Genomic DNA, 18,073 nt, shown 5'->3' with positions numbered 1-18,073 from the left:
TACAGGTAAATTTATGCCGGATATGGAAGGATCCTTTGAGGCCTTGGATGGATGTGAGGCGGGGGAGGTGTGGGTGCAGATTTTGCACATCCTGCAGTGGCAAGGGTAGGTGCTGGGAATGAGGTGAGGGCTAGTGGGGGGTATGGATCTGACAAGGGCGTGCAGCCGATGCCTGGAGGAAGAATCTTCTGCCTTGGGACCCTGCAACCACATGGGATCAATGTGGATTTCACCAGTTTCCTCATTTCCCCTCCCCCATTATCCCAGTCCCAAGCCTCCAACTCAGCACATCCCTCTTGATCTGTCCATCGTCTTTCCCATCTAGCTTCTCCACCCTCCTCTCCAACCTATCACCTTGTTCCCCACCTTCATCTACCTATTGCATTCTCAGCTACTTTTCCCCCAGCCCCATGCCTCTCCTATTTATCTCTCAGCTCCCAGACCCACAAGCCTCATTCCTGATGAAGGGCTTATGCCCGAAACATTAATTCTCCTGGTCCTCAGATGCTGCCTGACCCATTGTGCTTTTCCAACACCACACTCTCAACTGCCTCCACATTTCCTTTCAACCTTTCCCCTTTTGCCTGAATTATATGACCCCAGTCATTTAAATTTCTACCTTGGGAAAAAGAATTTTGTAAACTTCTATCAGGTAGCCACTCAGCCTCCAGCATTCAAATGAAAGCAAGCCAAATTTTTCCAATCTCTCCTCCAGGCTAATACCCTGCAAACCAGGCAACATATTGGTAAACCGTTTCTGTAGCTTCTCCAAAGCCTCCATATCCTTATGGTAGTATGATGACCAGAACCATATATAATATTCCAAATGTGATCTTACTAAAGTTCTGTACAGCTGTCAATAGAAGGAGGCGATTATGGCTGCGTGGTGAAGCTAGAGTCCCAGGTATTGGTCTGGGGAAACCAGGTTTGAATCCTGCCACAGCAGATGGTGGAATTTGAATTAAATAAAAAAATCTGGAATTAAGAGTCGAATGATGACCATGAATCCATTACTGATTGTCAGAAAAACCCATCTGGTTCACTAATGTCCTTTAGCGACGGAAACTGCCATCTTTACCTTGTCTGGCCTACAGGTGACTCCAGACTCTCAACATTGTGGTTGACTCTTAACTGCCCTCTGAGTAATTAGGGATGGGCAATAAATGCTGGCTTAGCTAGTGACGTCCACATCCTGTGACTGAATGAATAAATTATCAATTTGTGTTTGCCACTTTCACAGAAGTGTGGACCTGTACGGATAAATGCCTTTGTGTGTGAATACTTCTAAAGGTTCTGCCACTTCCTGTATACTTCTTTCCTGCATTAGACCTTCCAAAATGCATCACTTTGCATTTGTCTGAATTGAGTTTCTCTGCCAAAATCTCCAGCCTATCTAAATCCTGCTGTATCCTCTGGCAATCCTTCTCAGCTCCCCAACTTTTGTGTCATCTTTCTCACTTCCTCAAAACACAATCAAGTTTGTGAGACATGACCTCCCTCGCACAAAGTCATGCTGGCTATTGCTAATAAGTCTACGTATTTCAAATGTGTGTGAATCCGTCTCTAAGAATCCCCAATAATTTCCCTATCACAGACATAAGGTTCATGGGCATGTAATTTCCCTATCACAGACATAAGGTTCATGGGCATGTAATTTCCCAGGTAATCCCAATTGTCCTCCTGAAGTCTTTTAATCTTTTAAAAGCCAATTGATTAGAGTTCAAGACCAGCATATTCCTATGAAAATTAAGGATAACGATGTAAATATTTGTGAGCATTGGATTACAAGAGAAATTGTGAGCTTAGCCAGAAAGAAAAAGGACACATATATAAAGGTTAAGGAAATTGAAGACAGACACAGCCCTCAAGGAACATAAACTTTTAAGTCCTTCTCCAGTCCTCTGGGATATCTCCTGTGACTAAAGAGGATGCAAATATTTTGTATAAGGACCCAGCAATTTACTCCCTCTCCTCCCTCAGTATTCTGGGATAAATCCCATCAGATCCTGGGGACTTGTCTACGTTAATGCTTTTCTAAACACCCAACATATATTTTAGATTGACCTTCCCTAGAATATTAACATACCCCTCTCTAGATTCACCATCCACCATTTCCTTCTCCTTTTCTGAATATTCGTGCAAAGTCTCTGTTAAGGACCTCACCCACATCCTCTGGCTTCAGACATAAATTTCCTGCTTCATCCTGGAGAGGACCTATTCTTTCTAGCTACCCTCTTGATCTTTATATATGTATAAAAAGCTTTGGGATTTTCATTAATCCTGTTTGTGAAGGTCATTTCATGGCCCCTTTTAGCTGACCTAACTCCTTACTCAAGTTATTTCCTGCTGTCTTTACGTTCCTTAAAGGCTCTGTCTGTCTTCAGTTTCCTAAACTTTTATATATGTGTCCTTTTTTCTTTCTGACTAAGCTCACAATTTCTCTTGTAATCCAATGGTTACAATTATTTACATCCTTATCCTTAATTTTCACAGGAATATGCTGGTCCTGAACGCTAATCAACTGGCTTTTAAAAGATTCCTACATAACAGATGTGGATTTACCCTCAAACAGCTGACCCCCAATCTACATTCCCTAGTTCCTGCCTAATATTGTCATGGTTAGCTTTCCCCAGTTAGTACTTTCAACTGAGGAGTACTCTTATCCATATCCATAAGTACTATAAACTTATGGAATTATGATCACTGTTCCTAAAATACCAGGTCTCGTAAGGCCCCTTCCTGAGTTGGGCTATTAACATATTGCTTCAAGAAACCATCCTGGACACACCTAATAAATACTCCTGGCACCAAGAGAATCCCAGTCAATGTCGGAGAAGTTAAAATCTCCCACCATGACAATGCTGTTTTTTATATTTTTCCATAATCTGTGTACATGTAGAGTCATACAGCACAGAAACAGACCCTTCAGTCCAACCAGTCCATGCTGAACATAATGCCAAACTAAACTAGTCCCACCGGCCGCCTCCTGGCCTATATTCCTCCAAACCTGTCCTATTCATGTACTTATCCAAATGTCTTTTAAATATTGTAATCGTACCCGCATTCACTATTTCCTCAGGATGTTCTTTCCGCGCATGAACAACTCACTTTGTTAAAAAAATAATTGCCCCTCATTGACTTTTTAAAATCTCTGTTCTCTCACCTTTGAAGATGTGTCCCTAGTCTTGGAATCCCCATTTCTAGGGAAAAGACGCCTACCATTAACCCTATCTGGGGTGGCACGGTGGCACAGTGGCACAATGGTTAGCACTGCTGCCTCATAGCAGCAGAGACCCGGGTTCAATTCCCGCCTCAGGCGACTGTGTGGAGTTTGCACATTCTCCCCGTGTCTGTGTGGGTTTCCTCCGGGTGGTCCGGTTTCCTCCCACAGTCCAAAAATGTGCAGGTTAGGTGAATTGGCCATGCTAAATTGCCCGTAGTGTTAGGTGCAGGGGTAAATGTAGGTGAATGGGTCATGGTGGGTGCACTTTGGAGGGTCGGTGTGGACTTGTTGGGCCGAAGGGCCTGTTTCCACACTGTGAGTAATCTAATCTATCTATACCCCTCATGATTTTATAAACCTGCATAAGGTCACCTCTCAACCTCCTATGCGCCAATGAAGAAAGTCCCAGCATATTTTCCCTTTCTTTATAACTCAAACCTTCCACACCTGGCAACATCCTGGTAAACTTCTTCTGAACTTTTCTAAACAAGCTTGTAACCAGAAAACACTTGATAAAGTGCTACATTCTAACCACTTCTGAGTGCCTGAGAATCATTGTCAATAGACAATAGATATGTGGGGAAAAAATGAATGCTAAGATGTATTCTAAACATTTCATTAAAACAATGAAATTAGATTAGATTAGACTAGATTACTTACAGTGTGGAAACAGGCCCTTCGGCCCAACAAGTCCACACCGCCCCGCCGAAGCGCAACCCACCCATACCCCTACATTTACCCCTTACCTAACACTACGGGCAATTTAGCATGGCCAATTCACCTGACCTGCACATTTTTGGACTGTGGGAGGAAACCGGAGCACCCGGAGGAAACCCACGCAGACACGGGGAGAATGTGCAAACTCCACACAGTCAGTTGCCTGAGGTGGGAATTGAACCCGGGTCTCTGGCGCTGCGAGGCAGCAGTGCTAACCACTGTGCCACCGTGCCACCCAAATGTTTGAAAATGTAAGAAAAATAAGTGGCGTTCAGAAAAGAAAATGTCATGGTCTGAGCCATTTGATCAGAGCTGATAAGTTACAGAGATCTCTTCAAGGGAATGGAGTAAATAAAGCAATATCTTGCAAAATTATATAAGGTACTATTAAATGATGCCTAATAGGTTTGGCTTGTACCTATTACAGTTTAGAAGAATGAAAGGCAAACTTATTGAAACATGTAAGATCTTTAGGGGCATGATAGGGAAGATACACAGTGTTTGTTCCCCAGGTGGGAGAGTTCAGGACCAGAGGGCCTTATCTCACCCAGAGATGGGTTAGAGGCTGAGGAGGACATTTTTTCTGAAGGTGATGAATTTGTGGAATTCTTTACTGCAGATAACTGTTAAGATTGGGTCATTAATTATTTTAGAGGCTGAGATAGACTTGTAATCAGTCAGGAATTGGGGTTATTGGGAAAAGACAGGAAAGTCGAGTTGAGGATGATTAGATCAGCTATGAGGAGAAAGTGAGGACTGCAGATGCTGGAGATCAGAGCTGAAAATGTGTTGCTGGAAAAACGCAGCAGGTCAGGCAGCATCCAAGGAGCAGGAGAATCAACGTTTCGGGCATGAGCCCTTCTTCAGGAATGAGGAAAGTGTGCCAAGCAGGCTAAGAAAAAAGGTAGGGAGGAGGGACTTGGGGGAAGGGCGTTGGAAATGCGATAAGTGGAAGGAGGTTAAGGTGAGGGTGATAGGCCGGGGTGGAGAGGTCAGGAAGAAGATTGCAGGTTAGGAAGGTGGTGCTGAGTTCGAGGGTTGGGACTGAGACAAGGTGGGGGGAGGGGAAATGAGGAAACGAGAAATCTGAGTTCATCCCTTGTGGTTGGAGGGTTCCTAGGCGGAAGATGAGGCGCTCTTCCTCCAGCCGTCGTGTTGCTATGGTCTGGCGATGGAAGAGTCCAAGGACCTGCATGTCCTTGGTGGAGTGTGAGGGGGAGTTGATGTGTTGAGCCACGGGGTGGTTGGGTTGGTTGGTGTTGGTGTCCCAGAGGTGTTCTCTGAAACGTTCCGCAAGTAGGCGGCCTGTCTCCCCAATATAGAGGAGGCCACATCGGGTGCAGCGGATGATGTGTGTGGAGGTGCAGGTGAATTTGTGGTGGATATACCGCCCGTTTCTACCTCCTGCCCAAAATCCATAAACCTGACTGCCCCGGCCGACCCATTGTCTCAGCCTGCTCCTGCCCCACCGAACTCATCTCTGCATACATCGATACGGTCCTGTCCCCCTTAGTCCAAGAACTCCCCACCTATGTTCGGGACATCACCCACGCCCTCCACCTCCTCCATGATTTTCGCTTCCCCGGTCCCCAACGCCTTATCTTCACCATGGATATCCAGTCCCTGTACACCTCCATCCCCCATCACGAAGGACTCAAAGCCCTCCACTTCTTCCTTTCCCGTCGTACCAACCAGTACCCTTCCATTGACACCCTCCTTCGACTGACTGAACTGGTCCTCACTCTGAACAACTTCTCTTTCCAATCCTCCCACTTCCTCTGAACCAAAGGAGTAGCCATGGGCACCCACATGGGGCCCAGCTTTGCCTGCCTCTTCGTAGGATATGTGGAACAGTCCATCTTCCGCAGCTACATTGGCACCACCTCCCACCTTTTCCTCCACTACATCGATGAGTGTATCTGCGCTGCCTTGTGCTCCTACGAGGAGGTTGAACAATTCATCCACTTTACCAACACCTTCCACCCCGACCTCAAATTTACCTGGACCGTCTCAGACTCCTCCCTCTCCATTTCTATCTCGGGTGACCGAATCAACACGGACATTTACTATAAACCCACCGACTCCCACAGCTACCTAGACTACACCTCCTCCCATCCTGCCCCCTGTAACAACGCCATCCCATATTCCCAATTCCTTTGTCTCCGCCGCATCTGCTCCCAGGAGGACCAGTTCCAATACCATACAATCCAGATGGCCTCCTTCAAAGACCGCAATTTCCCCCCAAACGTGATCGACGATGCTCTCCACCACATCACCTCAACTTCCCGCTCCTCCGCCCTTGAGCCCCGCCCCTCCAATCGCTACCAGGACAGAACCCCACTGGTCCTCACCTACCACCCCACCAACCTCCATATACATCGTATCATCCATCGTCATTTCTGCCACCTCCAAACGGACCCCACCACCAGGGATAAATTTCCCTCCCCTCCCCTATCAGCGTTCCGAAAAGACCACTCCCTCCGTGACTCCCTCGTCAGGTCCACCACCCCTCCCCCACCAACCCAACCTCCACTCTCGGCACCTTTCCCTGCTACCGCAAGAAATGAAAAATTTGCGCCCACACCTCCCCCCTTACTTCCCTCCAAGGCCCCAAGGGATCCTTCCATATCCGCCACAAATTCACCTGCACCTCCACACACATCATTTAATGCATCCGCTGCACCCGATGTGGCCTCCTCTATATTGGGGAGACAGGCCGCCTACTTGCGGAACATTTCAGAGAACACCTCTGGGACACCCGGACCAACCAAACCAACCATCCCATGGCTCAACACTTCAACTCCCCCTCCCACTCCACCAAGGACATGCAGGTCCTTGGACTCCTCCATTGTCAGACCATAGCAACACGACGGCTGGAGGAAGAGCGCCTCATCTTCCGCCTAGGAACCCTCCAACCACAAGGGATGAACTCAGATTTCTGCAGTTTCCTAATTTCCCCTCCCCCCACCTTGTCTCAGTCCCAACCCTCGAACTCAGCACCACCTTCCTAACCTGCAATCTTCTTCCTGACCTCTCCGCTCCCACCCCCACCCCAGCCTATCACCCTCACCTTAACCTCCTTCCACCTATCGCATTTCCAATACCCCTCCCCCAAGTCCCTCCTCCCTACCTTTTATCTTAGCCTGCTTGGCACACCCTCCTCATTCCTGAAGAAGGTCTCATGTCCGAAACGTCGATTCTCCTCCTTGGATGCTGTCTGACCTGCTGCGCTAGATCAGCTATGATCCCATTCAATGCTAGAGTAGACTCTACCTACCTCTTATGGTCTTTATTTTCTTTCCTGTGGAAATGTGCCTCCTTCTGCTGTTCTGTACACTAATTTGTCTAATGACATCTGATGGCTGCCATTCCCAATTACATTTACATAAAGTTCAGTTAGAAAGATTCATGTGGTTCCATGTACTGTCTTATTAGGCTTGTTGGCTCCGCATGTGGTTAAATTTTTACTCATTGTGGTAGTAAATAAAAACTTGTCTCTAATTGGGCAATAAAGTACATCAATGTTCATACTTAAATGTTTAGTCACTTTGAAATCTTATTATTTTCATTCATGCTTTGATTTTAGCAATATGCCCCGTCTGTGTTTGAGAAGTATGTGAAAGATATCACGGTCAAAAACAAGAAGTTTACTTTGACTCTATATGATACTGCAGGTAAGACTCTTCTATATATTTCAGCTTCAGGAACCTTTTATTGAAAATACTGCATCACAAGGCTGAGCCCTAAGAAGTCCTGGAATTATTTCTGGTCTATGTTTGAATTGGTGACTTTGATCATAGCAGTAATAGAGAAACTATTTTTGACACCAGTCAAAATCAAGGCTGACTGACACTCTAGTGCAATCCTGAGGCAGCAGTTTACTGCAGTCTCTATGTGAGGCCCTATCTGTCCCCTCTGGTAGATACAACATATTCTATGGTAATGAATAGTGGTTAAGTTATTCTCAATGTCCAATCAATGTTTATCCCTCAATCAACATCACCAAAGCAGATTACCTTGTCATGTCACGCTACAGTATATAAGTGCTTGCTAAGTGTGAATGGCTGCCATGTTTCCTGCATTAGAACAGTGACTTGATTAGTTGCGAAGTGTTTTGGGGTATCCGTTGTTAGCCTGTGATACTGAAAATTAATTTGATCATCTGTTGTTAAGTATTTCCTCAATTCAGTAGCATGGAAGCTAGGAAAGAACACAGATCCATGCTCAGAATAGCTAACCAACCAATTATCCTATTCTGCTAAAAGCATTGTCATCACTAGCGAAAAGACTGTCAAAATGGATTTTCTTGGCACAGGAGATTTATTCAATGTCTGTGTGCCTTTTGAATTCTGTAGTTTAGTGACCTTGATCTTTAGAGGGGAAGCTCTAAATATTACCATAGAGAGAAAGCCAATTTCAAAAATTCTTTTTAAACATAGCATGACCAATACATTTGTTATGCATGTTTACCCTTTCATAAATCCATGTTGACTCTGCAAATGTACATCCATATTTCTAAATATCATTACCACATGACCAATAGATTCTGACAAGTTCTCTTATTGCATGTCAGGCTACCTGGTCTACAGTTCCCTATTTTCTCTTCCTTTTTCTCAGTGGGTTTACAATTTCTACCATTCAATCTGCAGGGGTTGTTCTAAAGTTTAGTGTGTTCTGGAAGATCAAAACCAATGCTACATTCTTTGATGAAGCTAAGATATAAGATCAATATATTGTTGAATGTTTCATTTGTTCTAAATTTGATTGAGAGTCTGTCCACTACTGATGCTCACTGTGCTTGATTGCTTGCTTGGAGTTTGATGGTTCATTTGTGAAAATAGGAATTCTTAGACACAAATATTTAGTACATGCTAATTTTGTCTTACTTTAATAACCAAAATTTACATTGCATGCACTTTGTTTGTTCGCATAGACAATCCAGTTTCTGTACATTATCTGCTATATTTGAAATTTTAAATATCTTGGGTATTTAGAAAAAGAACTGTAGCAATTTCATATTCCTTTCTCTGCTAGGGATCCAGGAATTTAGTAGCATTTAAATTTGCTTCACGAAGAGCAATTAACCTCCGAATTTACCTCTTTTGAATTAAATTCAAAGGGATAGACCAGATTAAATGGGCTGCATCTAAAGAGTAGTGTAATAATTGGGAACCGCACAAGAATGCTAAAGCGCCTTTTTATTGGGTGATATGGGTGTTGTACCTGAGCCCCTTTTTAAAATTTTAACTTGACACGTGGGAGTGTCTGACATTTACAAAGCCATTTCCTGTCTGTGTTGCACTTAGTTTGATAAACCACAGGAAGGAACTGACTAAATATTATCATTTTGAAGGTGTATATTATAATCAACTGAATTTTCTCGTCCATTAGGTGAAGTGCTAATCAGTTTCAAACAGATTCACTGGAATTTAGCTCCATTCTGCAGGAGAGTTTAACTGCTTTGGGTCGTCTTAGTTCTCTTGATTTCAACTAGTGATAAGAATTGTTGCACATTGTCTTTATTCCAAGAAAGAGATTCATTTAGTATATTGATCTGTAACAAATTACAGATATTCACATTGGAGATGCATAGGACATCTTGCAAATAGCTGAGAATAATGACTCGAGTGCACTGTCTACATAGGAGCATAGAGACTAGGAGTAGGAATAAGCAATTCAAGTCTTCGCCATTTTACACGACCGTGGCTGATCTTATCCCGGTCTCAACTCCACTTTCCTGCCTGCTCCCCATAACCCTTTATCCTGTTTTTCAACAGAAACATATCTTTTTTTTCTTGAATCTGTTGATTTATTCTGCGTCCACTGCATTCTGGAGCAGTGAGTTCCAAAGATTCACAACCCTCTGACGGAAGTAGTTCCTCCTCATCGCAGTCTTGAACCGACCTCCTCTCACTCTATGACCTCCTTGTCTGACACTGTCTCACACCGGGGGGAGCATCTGTTCAATGACCACTTCATCAGTCCCCTTTAGCATTTTACATACCTCAATCAGATCTAACCCCCCCACCCCCAATTCTTCTTAACTCCAGCGAGTACAAGCCATAAGATTTTGGATAAACCAGTAGATTCTATATCAGATTTCAATGCTCCTGTATAGAGAGACATAAACAGAGAGGATCTGCATTTGAATCTCATCTCTCACAATCTCTGAGAGTGAAAGTTCCTTAGACAATGGATTGTTTTTATTGGAGAAAAGAAGGTTTAGGGGTGACTTGATAGAGGTGTACAAGATGATTAGGGGTTTAGATAGGGTCGACAGTGAGAATCTTTTTCCACGTATGGAGTCAGCTATTACAAGGGGGCATAGCTTGAAATTAAGGGGGGTTAGGTATAGGACAGATGTTAGGGGTAGGTTCTTTACTCAGCGAGTCGTGAGTTCATGGAATGCCCTGCCAGTAGCAGTGGTGGACTCTCCCTCATTATGGGCATTTAAGCGGGCATTGGATAGGCATATGGAGGATAGTGGGCTGGTGTAGGTTAATTGGGCTTGGATCGGCGCAACATCGAGGGCCGAAGGGCCTGTACTGCGCTGTATTCTTCTATGTTCTATGTTCTACTTTAGAACTGTAAGGCAGAACATATTCCTGTCAATGAGATGATAAGCCTTTAGAAGGAAGGCAACTTAATTAGATGGGTTGGTGATAACTCAGAAGTCCACTGTCTTCACATCTGTTCCTGGCCCCCCGCACCCCAAAACTATGTTCTGACTGGGAAGGTCTCCATTGACCTTCCTGCTTTGCTACCAATTGAAGGCCTTAAGTGGCCAATAATGACCAGCTAAGGGTGTGTTCCTGTCTGAGCTGCAATGATCTCAATTGCTGGAGGAACAAACAAGAATTGTTCTAACCAACTTGTAAAATATAGTGGGCAACTGGGGAGGCATGGTACTTCAATTTACATTCACATTCAAGGGTCGAAACATAGTGAGAGTGGGCTGTTGTCCACTGAAGTGCACACCTGATCTTGCCTCCAGGGTCCTGCCATCCATCCTTGTGGGCTGGGGACCTTGCTTATGGTCCTGTCAGCAGGACATCATACAAGGTTCAGACCATAATGGCAAGCCAATTGAATACAGTGCGGGATGTCTTGAAACTGGTAAAGGTGGATAAATCCCCAGGACCTGATCAGGTGTACCCAAGAACTCTGTGGGAAGCTGGAGAAGTGATTGCTGGGCCTCTTGCTGAGATGTTTGTATCATCGATAGTCACAGGTGAGGTGCTGGAAGACTGGAGTTTGGAAAACGCGGTGCCACTGTTTAAGAAGGGCGGTAAAGAGCCTGTTGTCGGTGGTGGGCAAGTTGTTGGAGAGAAACCTGAGGGACAGGATGTACATGTATTTGGAAAGGCAAGGACTGATTAGGGATAGTCAACATGGCTTTGTGCGTGGAAAATCATGTCTCACAAACTTGATTGAGGTTTTGAAGAAGTAAAAAAGAAGATTGATGAGGGCAGAGCAGTAGATATGATCTATATGGACTTCAGTAAGGCCTTCGACAAGGTTCCCCTTAGGAGACTGATTAGCAAGGTTAGATCTCACTGAATACAGGGAGAACTAGCCATTTGGATACAGAACTGGCTCAAAGGTAGAAGACAGAGGGTGGTAGTGGAGGATTGTTTTTCAGACTGGAGGCCTGTGACCAGAGGAGTGCCATAAGGATCGGTGCTGGGTCCTCTACTTTTTGTCATTTACATAAGTGATTTGGATGCGAGCATAAGAGGTACAGTTAGTAAGTTTGCAGATGACACCAAAATTGGAGGTGTAGTGGACAGCGAAGAGGGTTACCTCAGATAACAACAGGATCTGGACCACATGGGCCAATGGGCTGAGAAGTGGCAGATGGAGTTTAATTCAGATAAATGTGAGGTGCTGCATTTTGGGAAAGCAAATCTTAGCAGGACTTATACACTTAATGGTAAGGTCCTAGGGAGTGTTACTGAACAAAGAGACCTTGGAGTGCAGGTTCATAGCTCCTTGAAAGTGGAGTTGCAGGTAGATAGGATAGTGAAGAAGAGGTTTGGTATGCTTTCCTTTAATGGTCAGAGTATTGAGTACAGGAGTTGGGAGGTCATGTTGCGGCTGTACAGGGCATTGGTTAGGCCCCTGTTGGAATATTGCGTGTAATTCTGGTCTCCTTCCTATCGGAAAGATGTTGTGAGACTTGAAAGGGTTCAGAAAAGATTTACAGGGATGTTGCCAGGGTTGGAGGATTTGAGCTATACGGAGAGGCTGAACAGCCTGGGGCCTGAACAAGCTGTTTTCCCTGGAGCATTGGAGGCTGAGGGGTGACCTTTATAGAGGTTTACAAAATTGAGGGGCATGGATAGGATAAATAGACAAAGTCTTTTCCCTGGGGTGGGGGAGTCCAGAACTAGAGGGCATAGGTTAAGGTTGACAGGGGAAAGATAAAAATGAGACCTAAGGGGCAACATTTTCATGCAGAGGGTGGTACGTGTATGGAATGAGCTGCCAGAGGAAGTGGTGGAGGCTGGTGCAATTGCAATATTTAAAAGGCATTTGGATGGGTGTCTGAATAGGAAGGGTTTGGAGGGATATGGGCCGGGTCCTGACAGGTGGGATTAGATTGGGTTGGGATATCTGGTCGGCATGGACGGGTTGGACCGAAGGGTCTGTTTCCATGCTGTACATCTCTATGACTCTATGTAGTGTAGTAAGTATTTTACATGCATTCATTGTGCAGAAATGTTTCTCTTGTTCAGAAACATGTGAAACATGTTACACAAACAATCAAGAATATGACATAGTTAAAAATACTGTAAGCTCAGACTGCTAACCGACAGCTTCCTTCCCATTAACAACTAAATTACATGACTCTAAGTTTCCTCATTGTTGAGTGAATGTGCTGAATTTTATCTAGGGCATAAGTGAACCTTGCAGACAAGGTTAGTAGTTGGTTCTTTCTCAGATGAAGTGAGCTAGGTTTGTAAACTGACCTGGGGCATTGTATCTTGTTTAGGAAAAGACAAATTGTACTGCTTATAACTTCCAGTTGGAATGTGACCATATGGCCCATTGTATCAGTACCAACTCTTATGCTGGAACAATCCACAATTGTTCTCATTACCCTGCATTCCTCATAGTCTGTATTTCTGCATGCTTCATTTTTCTATTAACAGAACCATTCTATAAAAAAAACTGCATAAAGTATATTTTAGTCACAATTTTAAATTGACAACTTTGTGACTGATTAAGGAGGTGGTCTGATTTATCAAAGCACTCTTCTTCTTTGATTTTAAATGTATTACATTTTCTTAGCTGTCTCTGGTCTCATGGGAATATTTCCAAAATCTGTAACCTCTCCATTTAACTAATATTTGTAATCCCTGGTATTATGGCTCTTGTGCATACTCCATGGCTTTAGAATGCCTTTTGAGAATGCACCAATCAGTTACTCACACAGTAATCTAATTGTGTGCTAACCATTACAGCCCACAAATTCTTCATCTGCACCTATACCGAATTGTCTTTCTTTACAGCTGTAACAGTTGCTGTCTACAATCAGAACACAATCATTTTATAATGCATGTTTGGTGCTGGTGCTGAAACAAGATCTCTCTTCTGACGGCCTTAGAAGAGGAATGTAAAGTTTTCAGTGAGACAATGATATCATCCTTTTCATCTGTCATTCTTTTTGTGTGTGATGTTCAACCAAAAAAATCCTGAAGAATCACATGACAGAAGTTCATATTGCACCAGATAAACTGGTTATTTTTGTGCTGCAGGAAATGGCACCAAAAGTTCAGAACACAGCAACACACCCTTAAAATTCCACCTTGATAGCACAAAACCAAATTCTTAAGGCCTTGTTGCGATGCTATGCTTAGCATCATAAGCTGGAACAGATAAACAGTCACCAGTGTTTCAGTGATTACTGAGTTAGTGCACGGGAAATTAAGCCTCACTATTCTGAGTCATTACAAATATGAAAATTTGATTAAACTACGACATAGAACATTATAGCACAGTACAGACCCTTCAACCCTCGATGTTGTGTTGACCTGTGAAACCAATTTGAAGCCCTTCTAATCTACACTATTCCATTATCATCCATATGTTTATACAATGGCCATATAAATGCCTTTAAAGTTGGCAAATCTACTGCTGTTGCAGGCAGGGCATTCCACACCCTTACTACTGTCCTGAGTAAAAAACCTACCTCTGACATTGTCCTATATCTATCACCCCTCAATTTAAAACTATGTCCCCTTGTGCTAGCCATCACCATCCGAGGAAAAAGGCTCTCACTGTGCACCTATATAATCTTCTGATTATCTTGTATGTCTCTATTAAGTCACCTTTCAACCTTGTTCTCTCTAATGAAAACCGCCCCAAGTTCCTCAGCCTTTCCTCCATACCAGGCAACATCCTGGTAAACCTCCTCTGCACCCTTTCCAATGATTCCACATCCTTCCTGTAATGCGGTGACCAGAACTACATGCAGTACTCCAAGTGCGGCCACACCAGTGTTTTGTACAACTGCAATATGACCTCATGGCTCTGAAACTCAATCCCTCTACCAATAAAAGCTTCTTAACAACCCTATCAACTTAGGTGGCAACTTTCAGGGATTAATACACATGGACACTGAGATCTCTCTGCTCAACCACATGAACAAGAATCTTACCATTTAGCCCAGTATTCTGTATTCCTGTTACTCCTTCCAAAGTGATTCACTTCACACTTTTTTTTGCATTAAACTCCATTTGCCACCCCTCAGCCCAGCTCTGCAGCTTATCTATGTTCCTCTGTAACCTGTAACATCCATCCGCACTGTCTACAACTCCACCTACCTCAGTGTCATCTGCAAATTTATTAACCCATCCTTCTACGCCCTCAACCAGGTCATTTATAAAAATGGCAAACAGCAATGGACCCAAAACGTATCCTTGCAGTACACCACGAGTAACTGAGCTCCAAGATGAATATTTCCAACACCACCCTCTGTCTTCTTTCAGCTAGCCAATTTTTGATCCAAACCACTAAATCACCCTCAAGCCTATGCCTCCGTATTTTCTGCAAGTCTACCGTGGGGAACCTTATCAAATGTTTTACTGATATCCATATACACCACATCGGCCACTTTACCCTCATCCACCTGTTTGGTCACCTTCTCAAAGACCTCAGTAAGGTTTGTGAGACATGACCTACCCTTCACAAAACCATGTTGATTATTCCTAATGAAATTATTCCTTTCTAGAAGATTATAAATCCTAACTCTTCTATTCCTGTCCAACACTTTACCCACAACTGAAATAAGGCTCACTGGTCTATCATTTCCAGAGTTGTCTCTACTCCCCTTCTTGAACAAAGGGACAATATTTGCTATGCTTCAGTATTCTGACACTATTCCTGTAGACTGTCCAACTTTACCTAACTCTCTCATTCAGGTTTAAAAAAATGCCAACCAGGTGTTTCCATAAACAAGAACATAATTGTTTATTGTCATCAAATTGTTTTTAACCAACTGCAGAAAGAAACATGAATTGCTAACTTATAACTCCATAATTTAAACTTTAAAGATTCCAATTCATGTATAAACAGCCACACAAAGACAAGACAAAACATAAGTATTTATAGGTGGGGAAGGGCAAAAAATTCAAAGATGCACAATTCACTCACTAATTCGAATCGCAAACTTTGAATTGTTTTCTTTCCGTTCCTTTCAACTTTTTGATGAAGCCATGAGGTTATGGGAAAGCTGTTTCTCAGTCTTTCATTCACTGGCTAAGAATTTGCCCTTTCAGTAGTTCGGGTGATTTTTTTTTTCCCCTACTTTTCCTTTCAACAAAGGAATTTGCAGAGAGTGCCATTTACAGGAAAGCAGTGAGTGCATACAGCTGCCATGAGATTTTATGTTACTTTTTCACAGAAGGAGGAGAGAAGGAGATATAGATGCATTTTGTTTGCACTTGCACATGACAAGGAATGATTCAAGAATTTGGTACTATGTTGAGCTCTCCAGATTAATCAGCAAAAACAGTTAAAACAAAAACTGACTCTGAGCAGAACTGCCTGAACACACGTGCTTGTACCATCTAACATTCTCCCCATTGCTGGAATAAGACAATATTGTACATACAATTCTCAATGCATTCCAGAAATTCTTTTTAAAACTGTAAACACCTTTTTACACAGCTTCCTTGGTTTAAAGTAGTATCCTTTTTCTCTTTTTTTTTGTTTATAGTCCAAGAAGAAAAGTTGTCTTTCAAGGACTAACAGAGGATCGGTACAGTGTAGAATCTACAGAGGCATTAATGCTGAGGTATTAGAATGATATGCAAAGAAAACTTGGGAAGATAATGCAGCACATGGTCACATTGTAGACTGTGTACATTGAAAAATCACGGGCCTGTCGCTGCAATTCTCCCAATTTTTTTTCTTGCTGCACTCAAGGTCCTGTGCTGTGAGATTTCCAGATATTTATCTGGTGTTGGTGCAGATGTGGGGATAGTTGTATAAATTACATTTGGAAATCAGGGAGAAGGTAAACTGCTCTACCTCTCTGTAAAGGTCTGGGTACAATTTCTTGAGGAGCAGTCGCTCTCCTACACCTGGTCCAGCTATCTATTCTATAAATGTGAGGCTGGATATCCCAGGTTGCAGACTATTCTAGCATTAAAAGCATGAGTTTCTGTCCTTAGCTGACATCTGCACTCACATTCCAGCAGGAGGTATTGGAAAGTAATCAGGAACAGAAACACAAGAGATATATTTCCCCCTCTAACTCTCAAGGATGAAGGCTACTGCCCTTGCCTCCATTAGAATTAGCTAAATCGGCAGAAACTAGAAATAAAGCCAGTGCGGCATTGTCTGGATGGGTGAGTTATAACATTGTCTTTACCAATAGTGCTTCAATAGTGTTGTTTAATAATGCTTTCCCTCTAAAAACTTTTCCTTCAAATTTCACTTTTTCATATCTCATTTTTACAGTCCATAAACAGAAGACTGACCAGTTTTTTTTTCAAATGGAACAGGCTTTGTGTTTTTATATATTTGAGGACGTATTTGTGCCTGAATGTTTTCAACTATAACATAGTGCAGCAATATTGTTATGTCTACTCTGGTTGCTTTCTTCAACTTGGTACAGTCCATGACTCTTTCTTGTAAAGTGGTTGTTTCCTTTTAATTTGTGATTTTGTAAACATTGATCCACATTGATTTCCTTTCAGCACTGACGGTAGAAAGCTCACCACAAAGTAGTGCGCTGCAAGAATACTCTGGAAAGTCCCCAGAACTTTAGGACTTGATTATAACAAAACAATCAGTAAAGGATGTCAAATTTTCTTAAAGTTTAAATTGCTTGTTTCATTTAGTTAGAACTTAACTTGGTGAATAACGTGTTGGTAAATGTATTAAGATGTAAGTGATTCTCTGATAGCAAACTGTGACTGCATCTCTCACCTGGCTTTTGTCATACTGTTTGGTAATTGTACAGAATATAATCTGTCCATTGTGTTTGGCCAAATTCAAGGGTATTGTTAACTTTTCAGAAACCATCGACGTGTAATGTCCGAAACTGACGATCACAGAAGACCTAACTGATGTGGTTTAACACCCAACCAACTGCTAGATTCAGTCCCCTTGTCAGCCGTTCTGCATATTTCAACGTCATTTCTGAAATTCTAATATTTGATCAGTTGAAAGATGCTAAAATAATAATACATTATAATACAGTAATGGAGTTACCCTTGCATGACAAGAAAGAGCTGAACTTGCCATTCACAAAATAGAATGTCTCTTAATAATCGATCAGAAGATATAAATATTTCTTCCCAATTGCTAATTAACCTATTACAGGGCCCCATTGCGCATAAATTTTAAAATCTGGAATAAGTGATTTTGATGCTAGGTGTCACCTTTTAAATACAAGTTCATAAATAGTGATTATCGTTTAGCTAATAAAATCTGAACTGTTTGATATCCATTGTTTTGAAGGGTGAGACTTTTTATTCTTTCATGGGAGTGGATGTCATTAGCAAGACAGGCATTTATTCCTCTTCCCTAGTGTTCTTGAGCTGAGTGGTTTGCTGTGATAATAGCAGAGGGGAGTGAAGAGTCAATGCTGAATGATTTATTGTAACTTGCATTTTACAG

The 18,073-nt window shown here is 42.7% G+C and overlaps 1 protein-coding gene across 1 annotated transcript in view; it reads left to right on the top strand.

Annotated features, from left to right (window-relative positions):
* The window catches only part of rhof (ras homolog family member F), a 43,448-nt gene that overhangs the window by 7,575 nt on the left and 17,800 nt on the right, over nucleotides 1-18,073 (top strand). The window contains exon 2 of the mRNA XM_043715751.2: nucleotides 7,527-7,614. Within this exon, the coding sequence (XP_043571686.1) occupies nucleotides 7,527-7,614 (88 nt within the window). The remainder of the gene's footprint in view (nucleotides 1-7,526; nucleotides 7,615-18,073) is intronic.

The sequence above is a fragment of the Chiloscyllium plagiosum genome, unplaced genomic scaffold, assembly GCF_037043375.1.
Source record: "Chiloscyllium plagiosum isolate Xiang-an unplaced genomic scaffold, Cpla_swu_hap1 HiC_scaffold_24, whole genome shotgun sequence".
In the NCBI taxonomy this organism is placed as follows: domain Eukaryota; kingdom Metazoa; phylum Chordata; class Chondrichthyes; order Orectolobiformes; family Hemiscylliidae; genus Chiloscyllium; species Chiloscyllium plagiosum.
Note: the sequence above shows the minus strand (reverse complement) of the source record. Positions and strands in the feature narration are given on the sequence as shown.